Here is a 12,831-nt window from a genome sequence, read left to right on the forward strand (position 1 = left end):
TTTAGGATAAATTCCTAGGAGAAAGAGTCTTCAAATTTATTATCTACTTCTCCCACCTGAACAGCTTCATCATAATTATACTTTAATTCCCTTGACCCTCGGCAGATAATAGATAGGTCCCTAAATTACAGTGCTTTGATTTGATTTGATTTTCATTGCATATTAAATCTTACTAGAGTGATTAAATGAGGATTTCATATATCATTTGTGAATTAGGATGAGCAAGTTCTGCTGTGTCAAGTACTCCAAAATCTCAGTCATACAACATAACAAAGGTATGTTTCTCACTCAGTGCTTCATGCCTAAAACTAGTGGATGTGGTGATCTCCCTATTAGTATCACTTAGAATTCCAGGTAGATTAGAGATTCATCTCAAAACATGCTTTCGATGTTACTGAGGCAGGAAAAGGAAATGTGACAATCTCTCGACTGGCTTTCAATGCTTCGACCTAGAAGGAACTGTCACTTCCCCCAGGTTTCATGGATCAAGCAAGGCAAGTCTCATAGCCACATCTATATTCAGAGGAGGTGAAAAAGAATAGTCCTGTCATGTACTCAAAAGAAAAGGGGTATCTTTGGCTCAAGCCCCAGTGACTGTCACAGTTAGTGAAAGCTTGCCTTTAAGCTTAATGTGACTTAGTGCCAGGATATATACTGGAAGTTGTTTTATAAAATTGATTCAGTCAGTGCTCAGATTCTAATTAACCCAGATGTCCTATAAAGAAAACCAACATTTCAGCTACTGATTTTTAAAAATAATTGCATCACCTATGTTAAATTTCCAAAATTGAGCAATTAAACTGTGATTATATAAGAGAATACTCTTGTTTGTAAGAACAAGGGTCATGATCACTGCTGCTTACTCTGAAGTGTTCAGCACTACTTGTGTGTGTGTGTGTGGAGAGAGAGAGAAAGCAAATGTGGCAAAATGTTAAGAACTGGTGAATTTAGGGGAAGGATACATAAGAGTTTATTGTATTATTTTAACTATTCTATTTAAATTCTTTTCAAAATAAAAAATAACAGATTTACAAAGGCTTTTATAAGCATTGGTATTATTCACTTTTGAGTCATTTTTGCTTTTCATTCTGATTGATATTTTGAAAGTACTTTTTTCTTCTGAGGCCTGTAAAATGTCTGGACTAGTCAGTTACCTTTAGGGGGGGAAAAAACCTGAGGCTAACAACATAAAAATGGAGATCTGGTAATTTTTAAGTTCAAAAATAATGCCAGGTTTCATTAAAAAGACTTTTTTTCCTTGTAGCTGGTTGAAATGTTGGATATGTCTGTCCCTGCAGTTGCTAAATTGAGACGTCTTTTAGACAGTCTTCCAAGGGAAGCTTTACCAGATATTCTGACATCAATTATCCGAACAAGCAACAAAGAGAAACTCCAGGTACAGTGGTCCCTTTTTGAATGCCAAGTTGCTTTGTCAATTTTTATTTGGATCTAGGTAAATTTTGAACTTCAGGTAAGAGATACCAAAGACTCACAGAAGTAGTTAAGTTGCCTTTCGAAAGTAATTGCTTTACATTTTTATATACCGAAACAGCTACTTTATTCATATGACCAGTACTAGTAGTTTGCCAATTTTTGGATAAAGCTAAAGCAGAGAATAATAAAAAGTAAATATTTAATTTAACTTAAATATATAAATATACTTCATCTATGTTTTAACATGTGGAACTGTGACCTTTGTGTTTGGGTCCGCTTTATTAGAATTCTTCTTAATGTTTCTTAAAATAGGCCACACCTTTGATGTATTACCAGTTTCTAGTTATTTAAAGTGAAATGAGATTTAAAGATACTGAAAGATAATCCAGGTGCAGAATCTTAGATTTGCATGTCTTTCCCCAAAACTACAAAATTTTTCTTGCACATTTATTTTCGTAGTATTAAGCAGTCTGCTTTACTGAATCTTGTAGAACATTTAAATTAGTTTTCACTGAAACAACCGTCCTTATTTTATCAGTTTATTTAATATTTAAATCTAACAGTTAAAATAGTGCAACTCATGCAGACGGACGGTTAGGTATAAACAAGAATTCAGTTCAACTTGTTGGAGCAGAAGAGTGCAGGAGTCACTAGAGAGGAACCTGGCTGTGGGCATTAGCAAGTGTGCTTTACTGAGGAAACGGAGAGGGTTAGCTACTCAGAGGTTGGTTAAAAGAGCTCCTATTCTCTTGTGTATGTAAGAATTTAGTATTTTGAATGTAGAATTTGTTCAGACCTAATATACAGACACATTTGAGACTATAAGACAGTAATTCCCAGAAAGAATTGATATAAAATGTGTTTTGTTCTTGCTCCTGAAACAGTACACATGGCTTCATTTTTAGATGGAAACTCACGATAATTTTCATTTTTAGGATTCTAGTATTCATGTCAAATGACCTCGGTGATTTAATATAATCAATTTGGTTGTATTAGACATAGTGAAGCTGTGAGTATTGACAGTTGTTGTCTTTTTTATGTAACAATGTAAGTCGTGACTCTGACTGCCTAGTTTTTGGAGCATGTGTTTCTGAGAGAGATTCTTACTAATTGACTCCTGTTTCCTTAGATTTTAGATGCTGTGAGTCTGGAGGAACGGTTCAAGATGACCATACCACTGCTTGTCAGACAAATTGAAGGCCTGAAATTGCTTCAAAACACCAGAAAACACAAGCAAGATGATGATAAGCGGGTAAATATTTCTTTTAATCCATTTCTTCAGGTTCCCTGTTGTTTTTTTAATGAAAAAAATTGGGGGAATTAAGAACAAAGAAGAAAAATGTTAATTGTCTCTTACCATTGATAAAATTTTGAATTTGGTGTGTTTCTCTCTAGTCCTTTTCCATGCATGGATCCTTTTTTTTTTAAGCGTCTAAATATTTTCTCATTTTCTTGTCTTATTTTGGTAATCATTAAAAGGATAATTTACTAAGCCATTTCTCTTCTTGCTATTTACATGTGTTATTTCCATTATTTTCTGTATTTTAAAAATTAGACAATAACTGAATGTCTTTGAGTATAACTTTTTTATTTTACCATATGTAGTATTAAGAACATACCACAGAATTTTCCTAAAAGGACTGTATCAGTATGTTGTGTCATAATTTGGCTGACTTTTTGTTTTTAACCTATGAAAGTTTCAATATTCATTTAGTCAAACTGTTAGTCTTTTCCTGTCTTCTAAGCTTAGAGTCCCCTATCTTCCAGGGATTTGATAAATATCCACTAACCTTTTAGTTTTGCTTTAGTTGATTTTTGAAGAGTATTGATCTTTAACCCATATATAATTTATTATTGGTGAAGATAGCAGTTGTGTTTTTCCCCAAATAGCTTTTTATTTTACTCACCACTATTATTAAGTACTCCTTCACTTCCCCATGTGACATCCTCATTATCATACCTTATATTTATGTGAAATCCAGTCAGTCTCAAGTGTACCTTGAGCTGTTGATTTTACTAGTTATGTGGGAGCAGAGTTAAGATCAGGAAAATATGTTTGATGTGGACAAGAGTGAAAATGCCACCTCTTGAAGGCTATTGGAGATTAAGTGAAAGGTTGAGAATAATGTTAAGAGATTTGATCATTGTCATCAGCACTGAAGTGTGTGTTCACAAAAAGAATACATTATAGAGAAAGAAAAGCAGAAATGAAGGATTCCTCCCTTTTTGGACTAAAGGAGCAGTAGAATAGGCTGAGGAGAGTGATGAGAGAGGGAGGAGTAGCGTCTCTGGTTTCACTATTCCAGGACACCATTCTGTTTAACATAAACACCAGGAATATGAATTATTTCTGGCTTGAGGTCAGATAACTCCGTTTTATTTTGTGCAGAAAGACAAACCAAGTGCATACTGTGCACTGGGAGACACGGAAGACTGTAGCTTACTTACTCTTAATAAATACTACCAATTGCTTAAAAAGAAAGTGTTCAAAATTATTCTAGAAAATGGTCAAACAAACGGCTATTATTTGAAAATGTAAGAATCAGAGGATAATATTTGGAGTTAGTCAAATCTATTGCTGCCTTTTTCCCTAAGAGTTGAAAAGTGCTTTTTTAGTAGCTGGGGAGGTGGGGGGTGGGGGTTGCTTTAAAGTCATATCAACAATGAAATAATTGATGTGAGGGGCGGAGCCAACATGGCGGCGGGAGTAGGACAGTGGGAATCTCCTCCCAAAAACATATATACTTTTGAAAATACAACAAACACAACTAGCCCTAAAAGAGAGACCAGAAGACGCAGGACAGTGGCCAGACTGCAGCTACACCAGCGAGAACCCAGCGACTGGTGAAAGGGGTAAGATACAAGCCCCGGCCCTGCGGGACCCGAGCGCCCCTCCCCCCAGCTCCGGGCGGAAGAAGAGCAGGCAGAGCGGGAGGGAGACGGAGCCCAGGACTGCCGAACACCCAGCCCCAGCCATCCGGGCCAGAGCGCAGACACAGTACGTGCCCAGGGGGCCCTGGATACTGGGGGAACAGGGAGTAAGACCTCTGAGCGGGTGCCGAAGCTGATGCCCCTGTGACAAAGAAAAGCGGGGGCTTTTTGAAAGTCTTAAAGGGACAGGGACTTAACAGCTTGACGGAAACAACCCAGGTCACAGTACAGCAGCTGGAAATTACAGGGAAAACCGGGTGCACTAACCCCCTGGGCAACAGCTCTGAGACCCCTCACGGAGGCAAACAGTCAAGCAGCCCCCCCATCCATCACCCCACCGGGCGCTGCGAAAGCAGAGAAGCAGCCTGAGACAAATTCCGCCCACAGAAAGGGAAATTCCTCCCTTCCGGCCGGGCAAGACACAAAGACCCACTCTACACGCAATTACCCAACACAAGCCACTAGGGGTCGCAGTTGCCCCAGTAAAGAAAGGCCAGTAGTAAGTGAAAATTTTGGCCCTCCCAGCTGACAGTCAATAGCACCTGTCAACATGAAAAGGCAAAAAAATATGATTCAGACAAGACTAACCCAGACAGCTTCGGCATCTGCTACATCTTCCCCTGAGAAGGAATCTGGGGAGATAGATTTAGCCAGTCTACCTGAAAAAGAATTCAAAACAAAAGTCATAACCATGCTGATGGACTTGCAGAGAAATATGCAAGAACTAAGGAAGGAGAATTCAGAAATAAAACAAGCTCTGGAAGGACTTCAAAACAGAATGGACGAGATGCAAGAGACCATTAATGGACTAGAAAACAGAGAACAGGAACGCAGAGAAGCTGATGCAGAGAGAGATAAAAGGATCTCCAGGAATGAAAGAATTTTAAGAGAGCTGAGTGATCAATATAAAAGAAATAATATAAGAATCATAGGCATTCCAGAAGAAGTAGAGAGAGAAAAGGGGATAGAAAATGTCTTTGAAGAAATAATTGCTGAAAATTTCCCCAAACTAGGGGAAGAAATGGCCTCTCAGACCACAGAGGTACACAGAACTCCCATGACAAGGGATCCAAGGAGGGCAACACCAAGACACATAATAATTAAAATGGCAAAGATCAAAGACAAGGACAAAGTATTACAAGCAGCCAGAGAGAAAAAAAAGGTTACCTACAAAGGAAAACCCATCAGGCTATCATCAGACTTCTCAACAGAAACCCTACAGGCCAGAAGAGAATGGCATGATATACTTAATGCAATGAAACAGAAGGGCCTCGAACCAAGACTACTGTATCCAGCACGAATATCATTTAAATATGAAGGAGGGATTAAACAATTCCCAGACAAGCAAAAGTTGAGGGAATTTGCCTCCCACAAACCACCTCTACAGGGCATCCTACAGGGACTGCTCTAGATGGGAGCACTCCTAAAAAGAGCACATAACAAAACACCAACATATGAAGAAGGGAGGAGGAGGAATAAGAAGGGAGAGAAATAAAGAATCAGCAGACCGCGTTTATAATAGCTCAACAAGCAAGTTAAGTTAGACAGTAAGATAGTAAGGAAGCTAACCCTAAACCTTTGGTAACCACAAACTTAAAGCCTGCAATGGCAATAAATTCATACCTTTCAATAATCACCCTAAATGTAAATGGACTGAATGTACCAATCAAAAGACACAGAGTAATAGAATGGATAAAAAAGCAAGATCCATCCATATGCTGCTTACAAGAGACTCACCTCAAACCCAAAGACGCGCACAGACTTAAAGTCAAGGGATGGAAAAAGATATTTCAAGCAAACAAGAGAGAGAAGAAAGCAGGTGTTGCAATTCTGGTATCAGACAAAACAGACTTCAAAATAAAGAAAGTAACAAAAGACAAAGAAGGACATTACATAATGATAAAGGGCTCAGTCCATCAAGAGGATATAACCATTATAAATATATATGCACCCAATACAGGAGCACCAACATACCTGAAACAAATATTAACAGAACTAAAGGAGGAAATAGAATGCAATGCATTCATTCTAGGAGACTTCAACACACCACTCACTCCAAAGGACAGATCCACCAGACAGAAAATAAGTAAGGACACAGAGGCACTGAAAAACACACTAGAACAGATGGACCTAATAGACATCTACAGAACTCTACATCCAAAAGCAACAGGATACACGTTCTTCTCAAGTGCACATGGAACATTCTCCAGAATAGACCACATACTAGGACACAAAAAGAGCCTCAGTAAATTCCAAAAGATTGAAATCCTACCAACCAACTTTTCAGACCACAAAGGCATTAAACTAGAAATAAACTGTTCAAAGAAAGCAAAAAGGCTCACAAACACATGGAGGCTAAACAACACGCTCCTAAATAATCAATGGATCAATGACCAAATCAAAATGGAGATCCAGCAATATATGGAAACAAATGACAACAACAACACTAAGCCCCAACTTCTGTGGGACGCAGCAAAAGCAGTCTTAAGAGGAAAGTATATAGCACTCCAAGCATATTTAAAAAAGGAAGAGCAATCCCAAATGAACGGTCTAATGTCACAACTATCAAAATTGGAAAAAGAAGAACAAATGAGGCCTAAGGTCAGCAGAAGGAGGGACATAATAAAGATCAGAGAAGAAATAAATAAAATTGAGAAGAATAAAACTATAGCAAAAATCAATGAAACCAAGAGCTGGTTCTTCGAGAAAATAAACAAAATAGATAAGCCTCTAGCCAGACTTATTAAGAGGAAAAGAGAGTCAACACAAATCAACAGTATCAGAAATGAGAAAGGAAAAATCACAACAGATCCCACAGAAATACAAAGAATTATTAGAGACTACTATGAAAACCTATATGCTAACAAGCTGGGAAACCTAGGAGAAATGGACAACTTCCTAGAAAAATACAACCTTCCAAGACTGACCCAAAAAGAAACAGAAAATCTAAACAGACCAATTACCAGCAACGAAATTGAAGCGGTAATCAAAAAACTACCAAAGAACAAAACCCCCGGGCCAGATGGATTTACCTCGGAATTTTATCAGACATACAGGGAAGACATAATACCCATTCTCCTTAAAGTTTTCCAAGAAATAGAAGAGGAGGGGATACTCCCAAACTCATTCTATGAAGCTAACATCACCCTAATACCAAAACCAGGCAAAGACACCACCAAAAAAGAAAACTATAGACCAATATCCCTGATGAACGTAGACGCAAAAATACTCAACAAAATTTTAGCAAACCGAATTCAAAAATACATCAAAACCATCGTACACCATGACCAAGTGGGATTCATACCAGGGATGCAAGGATGGCACAACATTCGAAAGTCCATCAATATCATCCACCACATCAACAAAAAGAAAGACAAAAACCACATGATCATCTCCATAGATGCTGAAAAAGCATTTGACAAAGTTCAACATCCATTCATGATAAAAACTCTCAGCAAAATGGGAATAGAGGGCAAGTACCTCAACATAATAAAGGCCATCTATGAAAAACCCACAGCCAACATTATATTGAACAGCGAGAAGCTGAAAGCATTTCCGCTGAGATCGGGAACTAGACAGGGATGCCCACTCTCCCCACTGTTATTTAACATTGTACTAGAGGTCCTAGCCACGGCAATCAGACAAAACAAAAAATACAAGGAATCCAGATTGGCAAAGAAGAAGTCAAACTGTCACTATTTGCAGATGACATGATACTGTACATAAAAAACCCTAAAGACTCCACCCCAGAACTACTAGAACTGATATCGGAATACAGCAAAGTTGCAGGATACAAAATCAACACACAGAAATCTGTGGCTTTCCTATATACCAACAATGAACCAACAGAAAGAGAAATCAGGAAAACAACTTCATTCACAATTGCATCAAAAAAAATAAAATACCTAGGAATAAACCTAACCAAAGAAGTGAAAGACTTATATTCTGAAAACTACAAGTCACTCTTAAAAGAAATTAAAGGGGACACTAACAGATGGAAACGCATCCCATGCTCATGGCTAGGAAGAATTAATATCGTCAAAATGGCCATCCTGCCCAAAGCAATATACAGATTTGATGCAATCCCTATGAAACTACCAGCAACATTCTTCAATGAACTGGATCAAATAATTCAAAAATTCATATGGAACCACCAAAGACCCCGAATAGCCAAAGCAATCCTGAGAAAGAAGAATAAAGTAGGGGGGATCTCACTCCCCAACTTCAAGCTCTATTATAAAGCCATAGTAATCAAGACAATTTGGTACTGGCACAAGAACAGAGCCACAGACCAATGGAACAGACTAGACAATCCAGACATTAACCCAGACATATATGGTCAATTAATATTTGATAAAGGAGCCATGGACATACAATGGCAAAATGACAGTCTCTTCAACAGATGGTGCTGGCAAAACTGGACAGCTACATGTAGGAGAATGAAACTGGACCATCGTCTTACCCCATATACAAAAGTAAACTCAAAATGGATCAAAGACCTGAATGTAAGTCATGAAACCATTAAACTCTTGGAAGAAAACATAGGCACAAACCTCTTAGACATAAACATGAGTGACCTCTTCTTGAACATATCTCCCCGGGCAAGGAAAACAACAGCAAAAATGAACAAGTGGGACTATATTAAGCTGAAAAGCTTCTGTACAGCAAAAGACACCATCAATAGAACAAAAAGAAACCCTACAGTATGGGAGAATATCTTTGAAAATGACACATCCGATAAAGGCTTGACGTCCAGAATATATAAAGAGCTCACACGCCTCAACAAACAAAAAACAAATAACCCAATTAAAAAATGGGCAAAGGAACTGAACAGACGGTTCTCCAAAAAAGAAATACAGATGGCCAACAGACACATGAAAAGATGCTCCACATCGCTAATTATCAGAGAAATGCAAATTAAAACTACAATGAGGTATCACCTCACACCAGTAAGGATGGCTGCCATCCAAAAGACAAACAACAACAAATGTTGGCGAGGCTGTGGAGAAAGGGGAACCCTCCTACACTGCTGGTGGGAATGTAAACTTGTTCAACCATTGTGGAAAGCAGTATGGAGGTACATCAAAATGCTCAAAACAGACTTACCATTTGACCCAGGAATTGCACTCCTAGGAATTTACCCTAGGAATGCAGCAATCAAGTATGAGAAAGATCAGTGCACCCCTATGTTTATCGCAGCACTATTTACAATAGCCAAGAATTGGAAGCAACCTAAATGTCCATCGATAGATGAATGGATAAAGAAGATGTGGTACATATACACAATGGAATACTACTCAGCCATAAGAAAAGGGCAAATCCAACCATTTGCAGCAACATGGATGGAGCTGGAGGGTATTTTGCTCAGTGAAACAAGCCAAGCAGAGAAAGAGAAATACCAAATGATTTCACTCATCTGTGGAATATAAGAACAAAGGAAAAACTGAAGGAACAAAACAGCAGCAGAATCACAGAACTCAAGAATGGACTAACAGGTACCAAAGGGAAAGGGACTGGGGAGGATGGGTGGGAAGGGAGGGATAAGGGGGGGAGAAGTAGGGGGGTATTAAGATTAGCATCCATAGCGGGGTGGGAGAAAGGGGAGGGCTGTACAACACAGAGAAGACTAGTAGTGATTCTACAACAGGTTGCTACGCTGATGGACAGTGACTGTAAAGCAGTATATAGGGGGGACCTGGTATAGACAGAGAAGACTAGTAGTGATTCTACAACAGGTTGCTACGCTGATGGACAGTGACTGTAAAGGAGTATATAGGGGGGACCTGGTATAGGGGAGAGCCTAGTAAACAAAGTATTCGTCATGTAAGTGTAGATTAATGATTAAAAAAAAAAAAATGCAGTTCCTATGTGGTGACCTCTAATGAGTTCTACACAATGATATAAAGGACATATAAAAGTGTAGGCAAAGGGTCTTTTTGTGTTTATACAGAGGATCAAAGCCTAATTTGGCTACCCCGAAAATGAACTAAGAAACGATATGAAAGAGAACTTCCAACATCAGCACTCTCAGGAAGACTCATGCCAGAAGATGATCATCAAAAAACCCCAACAAAGATCCACGCACTGCTACAGCTGTAGATGCACTCATCCCACCAGCTCCTGGACTTGCCATGGGAATGAAGGAGATATCTAAGCTGGCCTGTGCATACAGTAAAACAACAAATTTGACTGGATCTATACTGTTGGAACTCAACCAAGAATTAGGAGAAGTGCAAATTGTAGCGCTCCAAAATCTTACAACTACAGACTATTTACTGTTAAAAGAACATATGGGATGTGAACAGTGCCCAGGAATGGGTTGTTTTAATTTGTCTGATTTTTCTCAAACTATTCAAATTCAGTTAGATAGTAACCATCATATCATTGATAAGTTTTCACAAATGCCTAGGGTGCCTAACTGGTTTTCTTGGTTTCACTGGAGATGGCTGGTAATTACAGGTATGCTTTGGTTATGTAACTATACTCCTATTATGTTAATGTGTGTGCACAATTTAAGTAGTAGCTTAAAATATATACATGCTGAAGTTACTCTACAAGAAGATATGTCAAAGAAATAATCAATCTTCCCATGTTTTCTCCCGCCTGCTACTTCTATAGCTTTTCTTCTTCCTTCCTAATTACAACGAATTCTTAAATAGAATTCGTGCCTCATATCAAATTTACCGAGTATCATAACTCCTCCAAGTGGTAAAGATACCTCAAGACAAATGCTGGGCATAGAAGCCACAGGGCATAAATATGCAAAGAAATAAAAAGCTAACCATTTCAAACAATAAGGCTTCTCTCTCACTTACCAACTTCACATTTCCCTGTATGGCCCCGGAAGATGACTGGTTAGCCAGAGACGGGTAAGATTCCTCAAGGGAGGAACAACCTAAGACAGGCACAGTCGCAGGGGGGTCATCAGGTGAGAAATTGGGGATCAACAGAGGTGAGGCTTAGAACCTCACCCCCCCTGTTCTGAGAGAAATCTTCTGCATATGTGGATGTTTTATTGCCCTTGTCTAGCTTGGATTAACACATAGTCTACAGGCACACACCTGATCATCTACATTTGCTCTCTTACAACACTAAACTATGTTTTCTACCTTTATGTTGTATCTACCTACCACTTCAGCATCTTATTAAAAATAATAAAGAGAGAAATGTGGTATCCACATATAAATCAAGTATAAAAATCGAATGTGTATTCATATTTGAACTGACTGTTTATAGTTCATAATGCATGAGCAAAACCAAAAGTTTCTGTGATGACTGCCCTTGTACTGTTCACCATGTAACTTATTCACTATGTAAGAATTTGTTCTCCATGTAAGAACTTGTTCGTTATGCTTCAGAAGATTGGAGACTGACGAAAATTAGGCTTGGGGTGGATTAATGATTGTGCATTGAGCATTGACTCCCCTATACAGAATTTTATTGTTGTTAACAACCATTTGATCAATAAATATGAGAGATGCCCTAACAACAACAACCAAGAAAAAGTACACACTTCCAATTGTAAAATAAATAAGCAACCAGGATGTAATGTATAGATAAGGAATATAGTCAAAATATTGTAACAACTTGGTATGGTGATAGCTGGTACTTAGAATTATCATGTATATAAATGTTGAATCACTGTGTTGTACACCTGAAACTAATGTAATGTAATACTGTGTGTCAACTACCCTTCAATAAAAAATAATTATCTAAAAAAAAAAAAAAAAAAAAAAGGAATAATTGATGTGCTTTTTAAAAATCTCACTTTAAAAAAACAAAATACTGCATTTTCAGTTTCCATACTTTAAAATATTTTATTAAATTTTATCTGCTAATGACTTATTTAAGAACAAAAGTTCTTAAATAATTTAAGAATATATTAAAGAAAATACATTAAGAATATATTTAATATTTGTTTTTATAAAATTACATTTTTATTTACTGATTTATGTTTTTAACTTTTTACATTTGAATGTATTAGATAATTTCTTGGGTCAGAAAAAATAAATTCTGAAGCTTTTAAATTAGATACCTATGTATTATCATTTGGCCTAGTATTGGCTGGGGTTGATTCATGATACTAATGATTGAGAATTTCAGAAGAGCACTTAGGTAGTTTTAAAATAGAATAGATTATGGAGAAAGAGAACACAAAGAAGGCCATTTGACTTGGCATAGAAGACAGTTGTTGAATTTCAAGGAACAATTTCAGCATGATGGAGACAAAAGCCAAAGTACGAAGTACAAATTACTGAAGCAGTTGGTGGTTGTTAAAGCCACTTGTTGGAAAAGCCAACATCAGAAAAGCCAACATCATTGAAAGTGTGTAGTTAACTGGAAGGGATATAGGTCAGATAAAATATTTTGAAAGGAAGACAACTTTTCTGTTTTGAAGACAAAAGAAGAGAGCAATGATGGGAAGGTTAAAGATATTAAAGAGAAATTTTGTAATGTAGGTGGAAA

At 37.7% G+C, this 12,831-nt stretch overlaps 1 protein-coding gene across 1 annotated transcript in view; it reads left to right on the forward strand.

The window, feature by feature from the left end:
* Positions 1 to 12,831, forward strand: part of LONP2 (lon peptidase 2, peroxisomal) — a 124,800-nt gene that overhangs the window by 9,956 nt on the left and 102,013 nt on the right. The window contains exons 3-4 of the mRNA XM_036932533.2: positions 1,265 to 1,396; positions 2,564 to 2,686. Coding sequence (XP_036788428.1) covers positions 1,265 to 1,396; positions 2,564 to 2,686 — 255 coding nt within the window. The remainder of the gene's footprint in view (positions 1 to 1,264; positions 1,397 to 2,563; positions 2,687 to 12,831) is intronic.

The sequence above is a fragment of the Manis pentadactyla genome, chromosome 15 (assembly GCF_030020395.1).
Source record: "Manis pentadactyla isolate mManPen7 chromosome 15, mManPen7.hap1, whole genome shotgun sequence".
Classification (NCBI taxonomy): domain Eukaryota; kingdom Metazoa; phylum Chordata; class Mammalia; order Pholidota; family Manidae; genus Manis; species Manis pentadactyla.